This window comes from Vanellus vanellus (assembly GCF_965231255.1).
Source record: "Vanellus vanellus genome assembly, chromosome: 26".
Lineage (NCBI taxonomy): Eukaryota > Metazoa > Chordata > Aves > Charadriiformes > Charadriidae > Vanellus > Vanellus vanellus.
In genome coordinates this window covers 5584831-5607489 of record NC_138931.1, presented here as the reverse complement: position 1 = coordinate 5607489, position 22659 = coordinate 5584831, and the positions used below count along the sequence as shown (strand labels likewise).

At 43.1% G+C, this 22659-nt stretch overlaps 1 protein-coding gene across 1 annotated transcript in view; it reads right to left on the bottom strand.

Annotated features, from left to right (window-relative positions):
• ANTXR1 (ANTXR cell adhesion molecule 1) overlaps window positions 1-22659 on the bottom strand; it is a gene marked incomplete at its 5' end in the record, with an annotated part of 107302 nt that overhangs the window by 38922 nt on the left and 45721 nt on the right. The window contains one exon of the mRNA XM_082495638.1: window positions 8003-8098. Within this exon, the coding sequence (XP_082351764.1) occupies window positions 8003-8098 (96 nt within the window). The remainder of the gene's footprint in view (window positions 1-8002; window positions 8099-22659) is intronic.

Below are 22659 nucleotides of genomic sequence, written 5' to 3'. Positions count from 1 at the left end.
TTATTCCCCCTCCTCTAACATTATTCTGGTGGAACATCATGGGTTTCAGTGGAGCTTCTCTCATTTGCATTGGCATGAAACATCAGGATAATCTGTCCAACGTATTTGGTCCAGCTAAGCATTCAAACACAACTTCTCAGCCAGTATCACTAGAAACTCTTGAGATTACAGACTTGGAAATGAAGAGATGGCTGTGTTTTTCATACATTTGCATTCCTTCTCATAACATACACACAAACTGATTTTTATAAACCGATTTTTTTTCTATCACAGTCGGGGGGAGGGGGGGAGATACTCCTTCCATTTTTAAGTGCTATGCACTTCTAAGAGCAACTGAACCCCCCATAAGATGGCAACACAGATTGGTTAGTTTGGACAAGTCCAGAGATGGGGAGAGTTTAGTCTTTTCTGCCTTTGAGCCTGTACAAACGTTCAAAGTTCAAGCCTTACAAATAATATATTTTCTGTCTTGCTGCCCACATCTGAAAAGGCTTTTGGTCTACTAAAGTACAAATCTCTTCCTTCTCCCTTTCGGATTCTTATAGTTACAGCCGTATATGCACAAGAGCCTCACTTGGGGTACTGGAGGCAGACAAGCAAATGGGATCTTTGTGCCATCTCACACAAGCGAGCAAAGCAAATGCCAAGTGGGAATAACAAGGTCCCAGAGCCAACAGGCAGCGCCTTCCACCTGCTCCCTTTGCACAAATAGAAACAATTACTCAAGTGTAAGAAAGAAAATGCCATTACAGGGAACCCAGCGAGGCTACAGCCCACACTGTCACAGAAGACTCAAGTCTGCCACGTTTTGTTCTGGGCCGCACCTCTCACCTTCCCTCTGCCTTGCCAGATGACACACATGGACCTGCTGAACACAATCAGCTGGGAGCGTGCTTGGCCAAGCAAAATGCTTAGGCTAGTTTAGCTTGGCAAGGCTGAAGTGTTTGTTCATGTGTGCTGCAATTGTTTTGATAACCCAAAGCCATTTCTCTGATTGCTGCTGCAAAACTGTGTCTCCTGTCCCTGTGTTTGAAAAAGGAAAAATAGTATCGTTCCGCAACCATATTTGCTGGCTAGGTGAGGAATACCTGAGGGTTTCTACATCATCCATGTGCTACAAAAACCTTACAACACGGTCTTTTGTTTTCAAGCATTAAAGGCCCGTGGGATGCAGAGGTGGCCATTGGCTTTTCTTGGCAGAGGAAGGAATTTCAAGAGTAGTTGTCAGCACTTCTACACACTTAGCTGTGAATATTCAGGACAGTAAAGTAATTCTTTGCCTTTCTATTGCCTTTCATCACAGATTTCAACACGCATGTGACAGACACGGGTCTCTGTTAGCTGACCTACCCTGACGTTACAGATGCACAGAGAAGCAGCTGTTTCGGATGAATAACCCAGTGTAAAAGCAGAAGAATGCTATTAGCCACCTCCTGGAAGTTAAAAGCATTGGAGAAGACTGGTTTTCTGTTGCCCTGAAATTTCTGTAGCCCTTCAGGCATAAGAGAGCACAAGTTGAGTCCAAAGTTTGCATATTCCAGGAATGTGTCTAGGATGTTTTCCATCTTGGGAGACTAGAAAACTCCAGCAGTTTACAGTGTCCAGCAAGCCCATACTCAGTAACTCTCCCTGGAGTTTTATATGATAAATTGGGGCAATATGTTTCTTGTCAGTGAAGTGTATCTGCTTTAAGATAGAACAGATCATCTTTTAAAATGAGGGCTACACAAGAAAACAGTACAAAATAAGCAATAATGGACTTCGCCTCTAATTAGGACTAAAATTTGGGAAGGCGGCATGCGGTTAACTGAGCAGAGATTTTGTCCTTATTTATCTTCACTCTTCTGGAAAATACAGAACATGTATTTTTGCTATCCTAATAAAGCAGGTTTTTTTTTATAGCATTAAATATCATCCATCTGGCCCATTTTATTTTTCCTTACATATTTATAGTTTTGACCTCCTCTAAGTCCTGTGATAAGAGTTTCATAATTTAGTTATGAGTTAGGTAAAGGAACATTTCCTTTCTACTTGTTTCATATCTGCTGCGTCTTCTAAGTACCCATTAAATCCTTGGAGATTTGGTCTACACTTCAAAGATTCTAATACAAGCAGAAGCCTGGCCCTACTTCTTCATCTGCTATACAGTACATTCTTCTTCCTACACATACTAGTAAAGGAAGTCCAGTAGGAAGGCTAACTCATACCTTCAGGTTAACCTCTCTTGTCAGCCTCAAAGCAGTTCGATTTTAACTCATCAGAATGAGGAGACGAGGCTGTTTCACACCTAAGGCTTCAAGCTGATGTGCACAAACCACATCCAATACAGATCATGGCACAAGTCAAAATCATCCACTTAAGAAAAACATGACATCATGGAGGGGAAAAAAAGCCCTCCGTTTAATTAACTCTGGAACAGCTTGCACCTGAATGGGGCTGACATGCAGTTCTCCAGGGAATGCATGGAAAAAATGTAGCACCTGCAAAGGTCATTCCTTTTCCTAGGCTATTTCACTTACACAGATAAACAAGGTCAGAATTCGTGGGGTTCGCTTCAAGCACCTGACCCACTTTCTTTGAGAGACTATATAAATTAAATTAATTTTCTGGACTAAAGAAAAACATCATAGCTACTTTCAGCTATATGCAGAAGCCTTTGCTCTCACTCAGGGATTGCTGGTGAATTTTTTAAGTAAGACTACGTCCCAGAGACCTATTTCTCCTTAGCTGGGCTGAGCCAGCTTTCTTTGGAAAAGGCAAGAGGCGACCAGGGAAAAAACAAAGGAAGAAGTCATTTTTATTGAGTTAATGACTTCCCATGCAGGACTGGGGCAAGGGAACTACAGTGCCTCCTCTGTGTTAGTATGTGCTGTGGTCTGGAACAAAGGGTGCTGGAGCTGGTCAAGGTTAATATAATTGGCCTTTGATCCGGCCTTAAGGAAATGCATTAGCAAGTAAAATGGTTTGGGAATCTGAAGTCTAGGGATATCACCCAAAGGCAAATGGTACCTTCCCAACTTTCAAAGGCAACGCTTAGCACTTTCCAAAAAGGGAACTCTATGCAGATCTTTCAGTTTGGACACCCCAGAAATGATGAACACTTTGGAGAATTTGGCTTTAACTTTTTGCTAATGACACATCCCAGCAGCACGTCAAAGCGCCCTAGTTCCGTGCCTGGCATGCACACTGATCTATTAGCCCATTTCTCTACCCGGGCTGCTGTAGAGCTGATGGTTTTAGCCCAGGCAAAATGCCTCTGCTATGCTATTTTTGGGATCCATGCTAGCCTGTTTAAAGACAGCCTGTTATAGAGCATTATAACCGTATCTAAACCATCCTGATCTGACTGACAGGAGGCTGAGAGGAACAGTGAACTGCTGTAGGTGCTCTGGGTGATTAATAAGACTGTCCTCCAGCTGCCCTTTGTGCACAGCAATTGCAAAGTCAGGTTCTGTTGTTTACACTGCTTTAAATCTACAATAACAGCACTACCTCCAAACGTTTTGGATTGACTGCTATAAATGAAGGCACTCATTTGTGGCAGCGTGCATGGATTCAGAGCTCAGATTTTACACCCCACCTTAAGCTCCAATAAACTCATTGAAACTGTACCACATTATACTACGGGAACGCTTGCCTCAATAGCTCAGATCTGAAATGAAGGCAGGGACTGCGGGGTCCACAAGCAATTTCTGCCTGCACGTTTGTGTCTGTTTCTCTTGGTTTGTCTCAATAATGTTTCAGGTGATTCATGATCCTGCACTCCCTTCTCCCAAAACCATCATAACTGCAGAAAAACTGTGCCTCATGCACATGGGAGCGGATGGGAATCAGAGTGTGTGGATCCTTGTAAGTAATCTCCATCAAGCATCACGCACCATCGAATTTTAAGACTCTTCAGGGTTGCTGTAGAGTCTATCCATTTCCTCCCCTCCTCTTCCTCCAGTTTAGCCATGATTTTCATGTGGTTTTAATATATACTTTCTGTATTTTCTCCATCCAGCTTTTTTGTTTCCAAAACTTCTGGTCAGCTGCAGTACAGACTGAGAGCCAAACAAATTGCTGGGTTCTTCCATGCTTCCTTCCAGAAAGCAGCTTTAAAGTTAAAACTGGTGTTAGATGCTTAAATACCAACACCTCATTTATATGCCAGCCACACCCCTGTATTTTAAAAAGCTGCAGTATAAAAAATGAGTAAGATGGTGTATATATTCTAAGTAGGCAATTAACACAGATCAGCTTCTCATGTCAGCCCCCTCAAGGCCACACTGTATGGATGCATAAGGGAGGCAAAGCCTCATGTTTACCTCACAGAATTGTAATGTAAAAAATGTGATGGACGAGCATGCGGGGAAATGCTTTGAGTCTCAGAGTCTCAGCTGCACCAGGGAGATATTTCCACTCATATCCTCTGCATTTTATCCCCTGGACCGCCCTAGCTAAGGTTCAGCCCGAGGCTCGGGCAGGCTGACTGCAGCCACCACCACTTCAGCTATGCCAGGGCCAATCTTCCGTGCAGATCCTGTTCAGGTGCAGAGCCCAAGCACAACTCACTCAGCCTGCCAATTAATTGTCTGTGGGAGACTCTTGCTCAGGGTGGTGCTGCATATTGGCACAGGGAAACTGTCCCAGCACAGAGGAGCCTTCCAACCATTGTATTAATTATGTCTTCAGTACACATCCAAAACACTTTAACCAGCCCCATTTCCAAGCCAATCTAACAATGTGCCTGCAAAATCCTCCTTAAGATGGTTTTGGAGGCTTATTATCTATTTGGCTTACATCTATATTAAAATCTGTTTGGTATATATCAATATTAAACCTAAGCCTTATGTTGGCCTCCTACCCGGAACAATTTCTCCCTTGGGCACCTAAGTAGCCTCCTGCAAACACGGTTACTACTATGATCAGATGGACTCCTTCAGGTTATGCTGTGTTCAGGAAAGAGGAGGAATGGGAAGACAACAACAAAACGCCCACTAACATCAGCGAGGCCGGGATCTGGCATCTGCTGGTACTTTGCAGATATGTTCTGCCCAGGAAGAGTGGGGTCGTCCTGCTATAGATGCCTTTGTATTTGCCATCATTTTTCTAATGTCTACAGCATCGGGATGTCGGCTTAGCAGAATTATTTGTCTTTGTTTTCTCTTGTTGTTGAATAAACATCCTTAAAACCTTCTGAAAGGTTAGCACATGGCTCCTATGTTTTTGTAATATCCCCCCACAGGTATCAAGGGAAAATTTGCCTGTGCTGGTATCAGGCACAGCAAAAACCTAATTATTGTTCTGATCCACTAAGCAACAATTGCATCTACTGTAAACTGAGTGGTAAATTCCAGACTTCACCCCAGAATACTTCTGAGACCAATAAACTTGGATACACTTGGAAACAGTGTTTCTTTATGGGTGCATGCCAAGGAGATACTGGGTTCCAGATAAGTCTCCAGAGTAAGTCTATTGACTTCAGTCCATTTACTCCAGGGACAAAGCTGGCTTGGTGTCTTTCCTGAAGAACTGCTGGATAATAATGATTCCTATTTAATTAAAAAGCATGCCAAGAGGAATTTCAGGGTTTAGAAATGTGCTTGTCACTCAGAAACAAGTTTATACTCGGTAAGAAAAAAGTTTGTTGTGCTTTTTTCTTTTTCCCCTGGACAAATACACCATTATCTCCAAAACGTCCCTGGGCTTGAATCCACAGCAGTGTCTCTGGGTCTGCGGTTTGATTATTAGAGGTTATTGCTTGCCTGCCTCTCTTGTCTGTTGTGCAAGCCAGTTCCTCTGCCCTCAGTTCACTCTGTGCTTCTGACAACACTGCATTCCTTAATGTGCCATTACCAAACTAGTAAATAAGCACTGCTCTGCTCTCTTTCTCCCTCCCTAAGCAAAAGAGGCTGGGGACTCCTCTGTGGATTTATATTTAATTTTACAGAATCTTTGGGTAAGCAACACACAGTGAGGTATCTCAGCTGCTGATCTACTGCCAAAGATACCGGACTGCCATCCCGGAGAGATGGAAGAGATTTCATATGGGCTCTTGAATTAAAATCTTTCCAGCAAGTAGAGGGATGTGTTTGACTTACATTTGGAAAATATCAGTGAGATAGTCCCCACTTGGAGACCTTGCTAAGAGGGAATGTGGGAGGTAAAGGAGGAGAGAGGGTGAGGAAAAGCTTTTATCTACAACAAATTTTTTAAGTACAGAATTTAAATCTGGAAAATATTAAGCTTATAAAGTTTCATGTGGACAAGAGACTGCCTATCTCTGCTGTACTCCCCTTGCTTATCTGGACTGTATTTCTCACACTTCAAGAACGCTGTTATATGACCACCATCCTCACATCATTCCACTGCAGCAGACCCATACTACCCTCACAACGCATAACTCCATATTGCCTTTACTCCATGCCCTGCTGCTGTTATTTATGTCTCTTTCCTATCAACTTCATCTTTCTCCTGTAACAGAACCTTAAAATGGCAGCATCACTTGCAGCCTTTCCGCTCTGTCACCTCAATTCTCCACCAAATCCCACTGCAAACATCTGTACAGGGCACATCTCCATTGACTGGGAACGTGCCATCTAGTTTAGACAAATAACTCTGAGAAAACTACCACATTGCTAATCCTTTGTCCATTTTTAGAATTTTTTTTTTTATTGTTCTGAAAAGTCCAAATAAATATTTTTTTTCCTTCTGGTTTTCATCTCAGGACAAAGGTGCCAAATTACTGTGAAAAGAAGCATTTTACCCCTAGCATTTCCAGCCAGAAACACCAATAGACAACTAAGATCTTTCCTGCGAGATTTCCATCCTTGTTTTGGATAGACAAATACATCTCACCAAAAAGACTCATCCTCAAATGTGACTGCTCCTGCAGTTTGTGGCTCCAAAGCCCTCAGCACTGGATCGTAGGTTTGGTACAACATGGTGCAAATTTACAACACTGGGTAAGCAATTTAAAATCAGGAATAATGATAGTGACCCAGAAACTGGAGCCAGTTTGGGCAGTCTTAAAAGCAGCATCTGAAACATTACACACAGCCAGTCACCAAAACCAGGCTCCAATTTTGCTGACATTTGTACATCCATAATTCTTGTCCTATATTTGCAGCACAAACAAGATCCAAAGCAAGAGCAGAGCTTCACTGTCTTGTATGTTCCACAATTATTCAGCCTTTGCCCTGAACTTTGCTGGAAAAGGCAGCCCTAGGGAATGATTGGAGAAGTGCAAGGGTATGACAGGTCCTTGCAGACAAACAGCAGGGTCCTGTGTGAGAGCAAAGCTTGTCTCAAGTCCTGTGATTTCCTTCTTCCCTCCCTTGACCTCTTCCTTCTCTCCCGTTTTCTCCTGATTTCTGTCTGCCTTTTTTAATTATTAACTCTGTGACTGCGCTTTTCAACTCCGCAGAACATTTTGTGAAAAAGCATGGAGGAAAGGAAAGCTATTGCTCAGTGAAGCACAGTCATACTTCTGCTGAAACTGTCATTTGGATACTTCAAAGTGCTTTTCAGACACAGTGATCCAGGAAAATAAGTTAATCTTGCAAAAATTTGCACACTTAGAAATGTCTTTTTCTTGTACCTGAGGCAGAACAGCCTGGGATTCCAGCCTGAGCTCGGCATTCGTGCCCTTCTACAGAAGCCCTCCAACACTGGGACACTGACACAGAAATTAGAAAATCCAGAAAAGCCATTCCTTCCTAAAAAGTCATGGCAACTAATCGTTTCTGCAAACCATTTCCATTTTGTGACCAATGAATAAGACGAAAAGGATCCTGACAAGGTCTGTATGTTAGCAACACTGCTATTTCATGGGTATAATCCAAAGGTCGGGCAGATGAAATAGAGTATGAAACAGTGCCAGCAATGGAAGAAATGCCGTCTTGTTCAATGACCAGTCCTATGCTCCTTTTTACTGGAAAACTTTGCCTCCTTCCCACTCATTTCTTATATTCAGGCAACACTGAATTGCTGTTTTGTGCTAATGATTTCTGTCACTTACCACTGTGCAGCAAAGAGGCCAGAACCACCAGAGAAGAACCAACGCCAGCAAGAGGAAGAGGATCAACAAAGCAATAGCCAGGATGGTCCCATCTGACTGGAAGAGAAACACAGAGAGCCGGTGAGCACCACTAACAGCAAACTCCCCTCTCCACGGTACCTCGCCTATGCATCCTGCTTCCAGGCAAGTACGTGTCCCAAAGGCCATTGCCATACTCCATTTATTGTTCAGCCAAAATGCAGTTTTCCTCCCTCCTCATACATCCAAATGTGGCGCACACACACACACACCCACCACCCCACATTGCAAAGAGGCTGTGAGCTCTAGTTCCATTCCCAGAGAATTGTAGATTTTTCTCTCGCTTTTCTGAACCTCACAATTACATAACACACTTATTTTGCTTCAGATCAAAATTAACATAATATTCCTCAGAGTACTGTGAAGACTGAAAAAAAAATATTTTAAAAGGAGCTCACAACACAATGTTTCATTGCAGTTTAAGCATTCTGCTTTCTTTGCAACTCTTTTCTCCTCTTGCAGTATGAACTGGAAAGTGATGTTAGAATTAAAGTTTACTCCAAACAGAAAACCTGCAGCAAGATCTCTGTGGGCCCACAACTCAGGTCATCCTGCTCTTCTCAGCAGTGCAGAGTCAGAGTAGTTCTGCCATGAGCTTTTTAAGGAGATTTGAACCTACACACCAGCGCAACAACACACAGGGTTTTCCACATCAGAAGCCATTAACGCTAGAAGATCCTTTCCTCTCTAAGTGGGATAATTCCCCCATTTAAAAAGGCATTTGCAATTCTCTGATATCAATTAACAACGCAAGCTGCTGCATAAGCCAGCTCAATACAGCAATCAAAACCAAACATGCATTATTTTTGTCACTTTGATTTAACCCAAACCAGATGTTCTTGGCTTCCAGAGGCATGCCAGCTTCCCTGTACCACTCCTCCCCAGTATCATCCTATTCCGAGATAAGCAAGCAGGCAGTCCTGCCTTAAGCCTGTTTGGGATGTTCTTGATGTAACAGCCAGATACTTAAAAAACCCCACCCAAGTGTCAAGATCACAATGCCAGATTAAGGACACATTCAAGAGCAGACTGACCTGTAGGATGGGAAAATTGGGTGCATACTTAAGTCACTGTAGTTCAATGGCCAGATGATCTCCCATCATACCATAATGGGAAGAGTAATGGAAAAAACAATCAAGTTGAGAGCATTTTCCAAACACTTTTCTGGTGTAGAAGGAATTTCTGGAGACCTTGGATCAAGACAACCTGATCTTTGACACTTGGCAACAAAAGAGAGGTAGTCCACACAGGAGAAGAATTCACCCAAGACATCTCTGGAAATGGAACTTGGACCTCAACACAAAATAAAAGCTCATTTGAGAAGACGAAGCTGTACGTTTGGTGCTGTTCCTCTAGACAGCATAAAGTCACATCCATCATCCGCAAAATGGAACCTGATGATATTCAATGCTTTAGAAAATGTGACCCTGACTCTTTGCTGCCATGAAATTGTAGAGGCAATGAGGCTTTTTACGTCTAATTGTTGTCTGTCCCTTTCATCCCTATATTGAAAGAAGTACTTTGATATTAAGAGTATTCTAAAATCAATTTGCAAAAATACAAAACAAATTAAAGTGGCCTTTTAACTGTCTTGTTCTGGGGACTTTTTTTTTTTTTTTTTTAAACAGAATTTATTTTTACCCCCCCCCCAAGACAATTTGTAGACCAATTTACATTACCCTAACACATCTGTTTCTCTGCAAGGCAACTGATGTGACCAGCTGGTATTCTGTGTATCACAGCAGCAAAACAGTCCGAAGAACTTAAAAGGTTTTGATTTGCCAAATCTTACACTTCTCACTCAGGTAATGCCTCTTGCTAAAGCCAGTGCTGTCTGGCAAGTCTGCAGGAACGAGCCCTCTTCCGATATCAAAACCAGAACACCACCACCCCCCCTCCAAAAAAAAAAATAAAATTCTGCTTGGATTAATTCTTATATTTGAACAAACGTCAAAATATTCTAGACAAATATGAACTGAATTTTCTGGGCTCAGTCTAGCTACAAAGCGTCAAAACTGAGACCCTTAATCAGGAATTGCAGATCCTGTCTTCATCGGCTCTGACTGTGCTGTCACTGCTGGAAACCGGGCTTTGAGGAAACCCTAGCAAGTCAGACCAGGACACAGCATAGCTGCACAATAAATCCTACTATAATCATCCAAAGCGACCTGAATTCTGTTGTTGGTTTGTTTTATCTTTATTTAGTCAGTTTCTGCTACAATTTAGCTATCATTCTGTGTAATATCTATGTTTTTTATACAGCTAGAACTATGCCTAGATAGGAACTGCCACTTATCCAAGCTGAATAATAAACAAGAAGGAAAAGATGCCTGCTAAAACAGTTTGCAAAATTTCCACTGACATTTTGAAATCTTTCTCCCAGTCTTATAGCTGGTTAAAAAGGGCGGAAGCATTTGAAATGTCTGTTTTCATTCCATTATTTTTTTAAAATCAACATTTGGAAGAACAATACATATGCTCATGGAAACACTGAACCATGGAATAATTCGATGAGCTGTGTTTAACACTTATTGAATAAAGGCTGTCAATTCAAACCAAGAAAACAACTTTCATTTTAAAGACAAAGAAAGAGGATTTTAACACTAAACTAGTAAACCTTCCATAAAAAATATCTATGGAGACAAAGTGTGGCTAGCCCCTAAATACACATGGTTATCTGAAAGCAGTACTAGTTTCCCATAGGGATTCATCTTGACTACTTACACCGAGGTAAAACTGTGGTGCTTGTACCCATAGTGAGATCAACAGCCTAAAACTCCATTACACTTGAACGGCTGAGGAAAGCCAGACAGTTAAGGTGCCCGTCAGGACACTAAGTGTAAGACATTGGCAACTCGCTTCTTGACAACTGTTGAAGACCTGGACGGTGCCTGGAGTCACTGGTTCGAAATGCCTTGCCATTGTATCAAGAAACGATAATATGAAAAAGAGCAGGCTCTTTAAACGGCTTTTCAATGTGCTACACATTCAACATGTTAAAACTCTGCTGTATGGTCTTTGAAACAAATAAGCTGGTGGAGAAAGCAAGGCAGCTGTGCCTTGAAGCCTCCTTTTCCCTGCCAGAGTCCAACAAGGCCAAGAAAATGCTACAAGTAATGTTGGCAGTTGAAGTACAATGGAAAACCACCTCTGGAAGATACTGTAAAATAGAAAGATATCAAGAAATCTGAAGCAGGACACATTAGAGGCGTTTCCTCATACATGGGGGTGTGTGCATATATATGCTTTCACTCAGAACTTACTATGGAACTGTTACAGAGTGTGAGAAGTCAGACTGTGACTGGGGGAATCCTTTTGTCTCAAGACACAATCCTGGCCCAACTCTTGGACTGTACATACTCCTAGACAGACGACGGGAGGGATGGCAAACTCTGGTCCAGTAAACAGCATGGGCTGGTTCCTTAAGTCTACCCATTTCCTTAAATCTACCCAACCATTCAGAGATGTGCTCTCCTACAAAGGAACACACTCCTCTAAGGCATGCACGCGATGCCTGGGAAGATCCTGTCTATCAGAAAGGTTGGTATAAATTAAGCGCGTGCACATTCCTTTAATAGTCAGCGAACAGGGATGACCACTCCAGTGACAATCATACCACAGAGGAAATGACTCATCCTCCAGAGTTCTTCTGCTATTGCCTACTGAGATCCCCGCCTAAGGCCAAGCTCCTAAAATTTTGCCCCAAGCAGCATGTACACAATCACGCAGAGAGACAAAGCTGAGACAGAGTCTATGATTTTAAGCCCCCTATTTCATCTTAGATATCCTCGATGCTTCTGTGTTAAAAGCAAACATAAGTCCGTTCATTGGTATTTCAATGGAACTATGGCTTATTTCTGATGATTTTCCAAAAAAATGCTACTATGCACCAGATTTTTTGTTGTGCTTGGTTTTGGTTTGGTTTGTTTTTTTCCAATCTTCTTATTTTTGTTTAAGATTTTATTTCCTAGTTTCTCACTTTACTGCCCTGGCATTTGCAGCATACATTAGCTATTCCAGAAAGGTAACTTGGAATAACAACCCCGAAGTGCACAGACCCTCAAAAGCTTTGACTACCGATGTTCAGTGAGTGATAAATGAAGTACTAGGTGCATCTAATAAATGTGGCTGATGAATTAATGTACTGTTGATTTATAGGGAGAGGGAGGTGGGTAGCATGCATGCTCGTTACCAGAGCAGTAAATGGATTTAACTTTAAGCATGTGTTTAAACATGCTGACTTCATGCTATGCCTAAGAGGGATGGACTTCCGTTAAATATATGCATCAAGCAACTGGCTTCAGTCAGCCTTGAAGGCTGGGTTCAGTAAAAGGATTTAGTCCTAACTCCTATAGACTTCACTGGAAAGTAGGAAGCCTAAATACTGTTTAATCTGGTTCTGCACTCACTGCTCCAGCAAACCAAACTGATGCGCACTCAGGACTAGAGCAGTCCACCAGTCCCCTGTGCTATGCAGAAGAGCTCATGGGAGCCTTTCCAGCGTTGAAGAGCAGCAGAGGACCTAAGGCTGTCATGCGGCCCCGTGATGTCACCTCCAGGGCAGGCTGGAAAGTCTTTACTGCTTTGGGGCTAGGAGTGCAGAAACACCTGCACTGCGACCAGGAATTGGGAACAGCAGCGTAAAGACAGACACATAACCAAGTCTCACTTCAGAGTGACTCCACAGCAACAACAACTTAAATAACACTCAGCACTGCTAAACCTTAGGCGCTTTACAAAGAGAAGAATCATGATTAATGGCATTCCGGAGACAGGCAAGATGTGAATGGCTCCTGTACCCCAGCCCAGTGTCCTGTACATTAGAAAAAACATCTTTTTTTACATTTTCCAAGCAGGAAGAGCAATAACATGCTGAAAGCCTTCAGAGGTGTTAGTAGGAAAAGAATGAAGTGCTTTTAAAAAGCTTTATGAAAATCTTGACTGCAGTTTTGAATGAGCATCCAAAAACTGACAGGTTTTCTCCCTGGAGAGAAAGGGTTTTAATGTCTTTTACTTAATAGGGGAGGGGAAGACAAAGGACAACCCTGCCTTTTCATACCAGAGACTCAGGCAGCTTTTATTGTGGAGGAAATACTCTCCATTTCTGCCCCACTCTCTGAGGGAGTCTCCCATCACAGCAACAGAAACTGATGTCTATCATTTATTTTGTCACACACAGGGATTTTTTTTTTTTTAATATAACAGAAACAATCTGGCCTAATTTCTAAAAGGAAATGAAAAGTCACCAAACACACTGTTCTGTAACGTTAGCCTCTTTGATCGGCATCTACATGAAGCTGCTTGAGTAGGAGCCAAGCTCAGCAGGGGATGAAGCAAGAAATACATGTTCTAGGTCACCCAGTATAGGTGTTCTCAGCTCCTTTTTTCCAATTTTACTGTGCTGTGAAATGAGATGCTCCTCTGGCAATCATCTGTTTCCCTCCTCTCCTTCTAGAGCTGAAAGGGGATGAGACCCCGCTTACAAAAGACTTTTCCAGCACCCTATGTTATTTGCTTTACACCCCAGTATAAACACCAGCAGAGTATCACTTCACCACATGCTGTATATAAACCTGGAGCGAGAGACAACCCTCGTCCTGAAGAGTTCGTGCTCCAAACAGAGCGGGCAAACACATGATGGAAAGGAGGAACAATTGTCACTCCCTCTGCTACAAGGAAAGATCTTCAGTCAGGGAAAACAATTCCCCCGATCGCTATGTTTATGCTTATGAAAACAACCTGAACTTTTCCTTCAGAAGAAACACTTAAACCTTTCCAGCTAAACAGAAGTGTTAGCAAGACTTCTGAAAGGCAGATATGGCAGAACTAATGGTAGAATTCAAGTTTGTCCAGTCGCAGGCGAGTGCCTCACCGTAAGGCATTGCATCTGGGATCCTGCATTGAATACAATTGGGTCTGGTGGGATAGTTTATGAAGAAACACAAGAGGAAACCCTGCTGACTGATGAGCCTTCCCTCTTCAATTGTATATACTCTCCATCAGTACTGGGATTCATTAGTCTTCAGATGACAGACACCTCCCCATTCAGAGGTGTTGAGGTCCAAAGGCCTTTGCTGTCCTCTTTGGCTTTTCAGCTCCCTGGGACGTCCCATCTGGTTTGGTAAAATGCTCCAAATTCTGTTACCATTTCAAAGCTCTTGACCCCTGAATTTCACCAGCAAGAGACCTATGCTGAACCAAGGGCTAAAAATAGCAGTAAGACTTCATGCCACTGAACATCTGCTCAGGTCTCTACTAGTCATGCCATTACCTGTTAATCGTCAAAATTCAGGTGTCACAATTTTAACAGCCTCACTGCAGGAAGCAGCAGAGATCAAAGGGAGCCGGGCCTCTTAGCTGCAAGCCTTCGGCACTAACTACAGATGAGCATCTTAATAATCCCACCCTGTGGCTACAGGCGGAGGTCACAGCACCTGGTCAGGCCTCAGGTTTTGTCCTGGGGGTGCGTGTGTGAGCCTTGGCTTTGTGGCGGGGATCGCTGCCTGAAATCAGCCAACACGAAGGCAGAGGTGTCTTGAGTGCTCTTTTTAGGTCCGATCCATACAGACACTTGCACTGAAGCTCCTATTCTGAAACAGCCATCTCTTGTTCCCCAACACTTGTAGCTCAACAAAACCTCTGAGGTGAAACCTAAGCAGTTATTTTGGTTTTCATTTGTGCCTGAAGGCAGTTGCTTAATAAGAAGTATGTTAAATCCATTTCAGGAGGTGAATAGCAACTGGAATAATAGCAGACAAAATTCTGTGGAATTAGACTTTGTCATAACAGCAACCATTTATGGCTTGATTTGGGTTTACTTCTTTGCAAGGCAGGAGAGGAAGGAAAACAGCATGCTACAGCTCTGGAATGTCTTCCCTCTGTGCACGTCTATGAGATTTGTAGCATTTAAGCAGCACTTAAAAAAAAAAGTCTCAGGAGCACATTCTTTGAGCTCCCCCTCATGTAGCCCACCCCCAGGTGGAACAGGAGAAGTTCCTCAGAGGCAGCTCGCCATGAGTCTGACAAGGTTAAGAGCATGCCAGCGTGACCTGAACCCACACAAGATGCGTTTGGGATAAGTTTCCTTCTGAAAATCAGTTTAAATTGAAATCACATTTTCAACGGAAAAAACATTTCAATAAAATAAGACATTTTGTTTCAAAGACACTGTTTCAAAGTGCTCTGTTTCAACTTAAATGTTAACTGCACTTTCACTATTAGAGGTGTACATGCGTGCCGAGATCATAGTGCTGAAATTAACTACAAAACATATGCTGTTACAGGAAAAAAGTCTGCATATCCACAAACTATTTTGATGTTTCCAAATTAAAACTTTTCAAAACTTCCATTCTGTGATTCTACCCCCACCCCCAATTTATTGGTCTCTTTTGTGAATCCCTACTTTCCAAACCATAGGAACATGCTGTTTGTAATATGCCTGCCACACTTAAGGGTATTATAAAACAGCCCATGTAGCAATATTAGAGTGAAATAATCTCTGCACATTTAACTCTTTCGGGTGACCTGTGCTAGCACAAACATTCACTGCCTATTATATTTGCAGCATAAAGTGTTTAAGAGCAATTTCTTTTAGAAACAAAATCGTATGCACTGGAGTTCCCACAGAGCAATACCTCAACTAATAATATACAGGTCAAGGGCCTAGGAAAGCGCTCATTAAATTTACTCTGCAGTTTAATAAAGCCTCTATTGATACAATAGTCGATGTACTTTAATTGCCTGCAGACTTAGGAACACTGATAACTAGCAGAGCCTTAGTTGTGCAGCCCAGAACAAAGTCACAATTGAAAAAACCCTACTCTAGCATTGAACTACATTCCTTCTGAATTAAAAAAAAAAAAAAGCAACCTTCATTAGTTTTTACTACAAGCCTGCAGTGCTTTCTTGATTTTCTAACTTTTTCTTTCTCCATATTTAAAGATCAAATCCATCCACTATTTTTTAACTCAAAGGTGCAAATTCCTGCAGTCTTTCAAACAGCCACAAGAAGAAAACCGGGCTACCTAGATGTAGTAAAGCTGTGCCAGTACCCGCATCCTTTTGTCAAATGCCAAACTTGTCAAGGTTAAGAGACCAAGTTCTCTTTTTTAGCTGACTTCAATGGCTCCTGCACCCTTGCAACTGGAAATGTAAGACCAGAGGGACTATTTCTTTCCAGAACAGTAGGCCTGTTCCCCACCTGTCACTTCACCGATCGTACCGAGCCACTTATTAATGGTTGCCACCAAGCTAACTGCTTCATTAGTAGATAACCAGTTCTCTGATCCGCCTATGCAAGACCTTCTCTTGCCCCGAGTTGCTGTCAGGTGCAATAACCCACTGCATCCATTAACTTCCCCACGTGTAGTCTCAAGAAGCCCCTTTTCCACAGCCAAGGGACTGGCTTGGCCCAACTGCTAACCAGCAGCTCTCCTCTGGTTTCCAAAATCTGAGATCCTATCCAGGAGTGTGGAAGGGCTAACTGCCTGGCAGCATGCTTAACCACCTTGAGACCCTCCCATCTAAGAGTGGTTTTGGAGCACCAGCATCTCAGGTAAGCAGGGGCTGGTATCTACCAGCACTGGGTAGGATGCTGGCTTACAAGGGCAAGCCCAGTTTGGCGGCTGCAGATGCCTCCCAAATGCAGTTGCTTCCCCAAACTGCCATATCCCTTTTCAGCTGAAAGGCACTCCTTGTTACGAGCATAATTCCCCTAGCACTCCTCCTGAAGGAAGATGGTGGGACAGGGGAAGACATCCATTGTGAACTGGATATACATGGCAAATAAAATTGAGTTTCAATCAGTGCTCGTCTCAGGCAAGTCTAATATCCTGCCACAGAACTGTGCTCTCAGCCCACGTGTGGGTACCTCCATTGTCTCACCTTCTTGCAAAGAAGCATCACGTGTTTCTCACTAGGGGATACAGGGAGTATAGGAACAGCACCTAGTGATGCTCCGTGCTCTTCTGATCGAGAGCTGCCCAGGAAGACCTGTTTTACACTGTCACTGCAGCCCCGCAGTATTCACCTCCCTTCCAGTTTTGAGTCTGAGAGTTACTAGTGCAAGAGGTCATTAGTGGTTTTTCCTCTTCTGGGAGCATTTTAGAAAATGAACAAAGACTTATTTTAATTCCTATCCTGGCTTCTCTCCGAGATGCTCTCTTCTTGCACTGAAGAACTTGGCAGCAGCCCTTGAGTCGGCAGAGCAGGACTGACTTCCCGCCTCTAAACACTGCCTTGTAAATTATTTCCTTTATTGCACATTCCCTTTCCTGACAATGCTTGGTGTGCAACCTGCTCTGTGCACATCTGCACATGTACACATTCATAAAGCAGCATTTAATACTTTCTCCCTCTTTCAGTTCTTCAAACTCCTAACATGGGAACAGGAGTAAATCCCTTTTTAAGGGCCTCCCAACTCCACCAGCCATTACTTGCTAATTCTTCTTCAAGCAGTGGGAACACCGCTGCAGCATACGCTCCCCAGGCATTAACAGGTGCAAATGAAAGCAGCGCACACTCGGTTCATGCCACAAAGGCCCGATGTGGGGCAACTTCCCATAGGAAATCGGTGGTGGTATACTGAGACTAATAGCTGAAGAAGAAGAAGTAGTATATTTTTTATGGTCTTAGCACTAGTGGAAGCCGAGGATGCTCAGTTCCCATTGCATGTGTGGTTCTATGCCTCATATTATTGCTGTTACAAGATGGGGTTTTTATGTTTAGCAGAGTTAACTATAGTTCTTGGTGTCTTCAACTATCAAAGGTTCACTGATGTCAGCAGTAGAATGAAACTACTTTTAAACTCTCATAATTACCTGCCACCCAATGAAGATATTCTGGTCTGTCAGATAAAAGGCAGAAAGTGTGCAACCACATGATAACACCAGTAGCAATGTATGTTGTCAATTTCCAGCCTGGGACTGGGGGCTACATTAATTCTTTTCTGCCTTAATGTCTCTTTTGTAAATGCAGGCACGTTAAAAAAAAATAAATAGTATTAGAAGCTAAGGGAAATGAAACTGATCACGGCAACAAGAATTCAGTCTTACATGGCATGTGAAAATAGACAGTTTAGGTCTAAATCTAAATGTGTCCAATTGTTTCTGAAGCCTTTATAGTAATCACTGAGAGCTTTATTCAGTTACTGGGCACTTTTGGCCTCTGCTAGCGTACTGCACAGATACCTCTGCAACAGAGACCAAAGGCACCTCATTTACCTGCAAAGCAGACAGCCCAGCCCGCTCCCGGATGGAGCCTTTCTGAGGCACTGGAAAGCTGAGAGCGCTGGGCTGACAGCAAGAGCATTCTAACATTGGAAGTAAATAAGCTTGCTGCAAGGTGTTAGTAGCCATCTGGGGGCAGGATCTGTCTTCTGTGGTTACACAGCACCTGGAGCAAGTCAGATCCACAAGTGTGACTGCAGTACAAAGGCCAAGTAAGAAAGAATAGCAGCAGAAGGGGGTTGGGGGGTGTTGCCCCCCTGGAGGGGCCTCTGTCTAATTTGAGTCAAGCAACAGAGACAGATAATGGCAAGTTCTAACTAAACAGTATTTATAACCAAAATAGCTCCTGGACACTCAGAACTGGAGGAGCCAGTTGCTAAACAGATGCCCAGGATTCATCCACAAGCCTCCTAGAGAATGCTTTCAAGGGTAGTCTCCTCCTGAAATCTCAGTCCAAGCAGCCACAACCAATTCCAAGGGTTGGAGAGAGGGTTTTAAATCCACATTGGATTCTACAGAGAAGGGATTACTTCATCCAGAAGATCACAGGGGAACAAGCCCAGCTTCTCTCCGAGTAGTGCCATGCCACAGCCTGAATGACATTTCTGTAGAAGGAACACCTTGTCCCTGCGTGTGCCTGGCCTTCGCAGGCTTCAGTATTCAGGGCTGCCATTTAGCACCTTCTGCCAGCAGCAGAGGTCACCTGGATGTCCCTGCATGGTTTTGCTCTCTTGTGCTTAGGTAATGCAGTAACAACGCACTGCCCTCTGTATGGAAGGGCAGATTCCTTCCCCCATGGGGAACTTTCAAGTGAAAGAAAAACATTATTTAAAAGGTACGGATATTGAAAAACCAACTTCAGAGAAACAAATTAGTAACTCTCTGAGACAAGCAAGCCAAGAGACAAATTCATCAAATACTTCTAAGCCAGCTGAGCTTTGTCATACTTGAGATGCTGGCATCTTATCCCCCAGCTAAGCATATAAACAGCACGCTGTCTCCAAACCTTAAGAACACTATCGTTCCAGCCATTCCCCTGTTCTGTTGGGGTAGTTGCCAGTGGTCACATAGCCCGGGCCAAAGAACACCCTAAATTACACTCATGACAACCGTGTCTTAGTTTAACTGGGTAATACGTAAGTTAGTGGGGAGCAGGATTAAACTTCTGTCTGCAGCCCCTGATTTACAGTGTTACCCTCTTGCTTCTGAAATAAACCCAGCCACTATGAGCAGCTTTACCAGAAGCCAGCCAGTAATCCTCAGTCTGGGGTGTGCAGTCAGCAAAACCTTTGAATGAAAAATAGTATTGGCCATCCACTGAGAGGGCACAAGCAGGCTCGCTACTTACATGCAGGATCATTCTGCCCTAAGCCAGGGGGTTTCATCTGCATTCCATAATTTAATAAAACAAATGCTTTGCCCAACCACAAGAGCTCCTGTGTCTGGCCCATTTTTGACAGATAAATGGAAATCACTGCATTCCTCCAACAAGCAAAACCCCTTTTTGTCCTCAGAGCTCCTTACTGACATACGGGCCCCTGGCTACTGAGCTGGCTCTCCCAGCTGCCACAGGCACCCTGCCAGGGTGAGCAGGACACAGGTGCACCCCCCCAAAGTACATGACTCTTCTTGCCCTGCACCACATGGGGATCTGTCAGAATGTATGCTGCAGCGCCTAACCACCTGTGGGGACGTGATTAACTGGGGCAGGCTTGCTTTATCACCTCAAGGCAGCGGGTGCAATACCCTGGTCTGTCTCCAGCACGCCTTTACTTTCCACCCCTGACAGACAGATATATGCTCTGACACTTGAGGGCATCTGGCATTGTCCATTAGACCTTAGAGCCACCAAAACCAGCAGAAAAGCCAAGATGGCAACAAACCACAACAAAAGCACTATTCCTGAGAACTAACATGAGGGTGGGAGAAGGTGTCACATTCACCAAAACAAACAAAAAAATCTCTTCTACTAACCTGGTACTATCTTTTTTCTTTCTTTCACTCTTGAGGTAAAGACTACACTCTGAAAACTGAGCAATCCCATGCAATTCCACAGTCAATGGTTTTTACCATCTCCAGAAAGTGACAATTCCACCTTTACCTAGAGGCCCCTGCATGAGATCAGGGAGTCAAGCTTTGTTCTGACTGATACTTCTTTACGCACCAGATAGACCTTGCATTTGGAGTTTCATTTGTTAGCTAATGTGCCTGAGCAAATTCTGGACTGATACTTATCACAAGGGATTTAAAAGGGCCTCCCATGTGCAATCGACTCTTGCCTCTAAAAACTCATATTGAAAGTTGTGAGGAAGAAAAACAAAATAAAATCCTCAAAGACCTCCTATGGACTGTTTCGTACCTCCAGCTTGAAAGTAACTGGGCCAACTGAGATTCTGCTTTAAATGCAGAGTTTGCTCCTCCTGATTCAGCTGAGATCACTTTTATGTGACTGCAAGTGTTCCCAGAAATGCTGGACGATCCTTTGTAACAAAAGCATCTTTACAAGTCCCTCCCACACCTTCTTCTGTTTTCTTGCATTAAAAGAAAAATCAGTTTCCTTTCAACAGAGAGGAGAGAATTGCATCAAAGAACCAGGGAACCTGGAGGCTCACTTTAGAAAACAAACTTTAGGCACTTCTGATTTAGATTCCCAAAATAAAATTGCCAGCAATTCCTTGACTCCCATGGAAGAAGCGGGATAAAAGTATATAGAGTCACACCCTTACTCTGATACTGGAAAGTACAAGCAATTGAGCATAAAGCAGCATATAACAGAACCCATGCAGTTTAATTTCTGACAGCCCTTGCACTTTTTGGGGGGCTCAAAGCACGACAGACAGCTGCAGTCCAGGCAAGTGGATTCCAAAGTGCCCAGGTTTGAAAGCATAGGTAGGAGCTCTGAGGCTGTTTTAGCTGTACATGTGACTCCTTTAAACAAAACAAAAAAAAAACCAAAACCCCAACCAGTTTTCGAAGAGTGAGGTTTAATTTGATGTTGACAGATTTGACAATAGTATCACCTAATGCTGGGAAGTGAGATGTAATTAAGTGTCTCTCAGACTAAGAAGGAGATAAAATCAGTCATTACGTATGCCTTCATTCCTAACTTTCCAACATTTCCTCTCCCTTGAAATGCTGTTGCAGATTTTATACCTCAAGGGGAAAAAAGATCAATAATTACTTCAGTTAGGCAATATGGGGTCAGGCAAAAGCTTTGTCTGTTCCCAGAGGGAGTGAGTTTATACTAGAGGGGCAGGTGCATTATTGCATTCAGCAGGTGCATTATTGCATTCAGCAGGTGCATTATTGCATTCAGAAGCACAAACCAGTGACATTTCCTAAAGGGGACAAGCACACAGAACACTTTCTGCCACGCATTCATTTTGAATATGAAGGCAGCATAGTCTATGAAAAGCACTTTTAACTGGCAACCTCACAAAAATGACGGCATTGGGCAAGGCAAAAAAATGCCAGTATCCCATTTTCAGCAGCTGGCACTCAGCGTTAGACAACACAATGTAGTAACAGGAGTCACTAAGCACTCTTCCCTCCCTGCTTCTGGCAATTGCAAGTCAGGCCTTGCTGAGTTACAGCACTGAAGCCGTGATGCGCTTCTAGAAAGGGCAAAGGCTTTGATCCCTTGTTTCTTTCCAAAAAGTGACCTGTCTAAGATGAAAAGTGTTGTCTTTCTTCTAGTGTTTTCACTGCACAATAAAACTGACATTCATTTAGCTGCCTCATCCCTAGGAGTCTTTAGATATTAAATAAAGGTCGAGACCCATGCTAGTATGAAACAGCTTTGCCCTGTTAACCTATGAGAAACTGGCCCAATTTCTTTACCATGAAAACCTACACTAAAATTTTTGCCAGCTAGGGTGATTAAAAAAAAAAAAAAAAAAAAGCTAATAATAGTTCAGTGTCTGGGCTCTATCTGTCCTGATCTTCAAAATACCTACATTCATAACTTAGGAGGCAAAGTCTGACTGACTTTTCTGACTGTTCATTTTTGGTCTTTACTTGCTGGGAATGTAGCTGTCTGCTTCAGCTATGCTCTTAATTGAATTGTCTTCCCTGGATTACCTCCACATAGTCCTTGAAAATGGGTGGTTCATAGAACAGGACAGGAATTGCTTACAGGAAAAATGGGATATTTGCAGATTATTTACATGTCGCATAGGAAGGTTTTGTTGGGAACTACATAAGAAAATAAAGCCATGGTGAAATAAAGAAATGGAAAAGCCCCTTGCTTTGTTCCTTCTCCCTTTAAATAGCCATTTCCAAAGAGCAATGTCATTGGGGTTCAAGGCATTCGCATCAAAGTGAGTGTGGGGCTGCTGTGTTGAGTCACTGCCA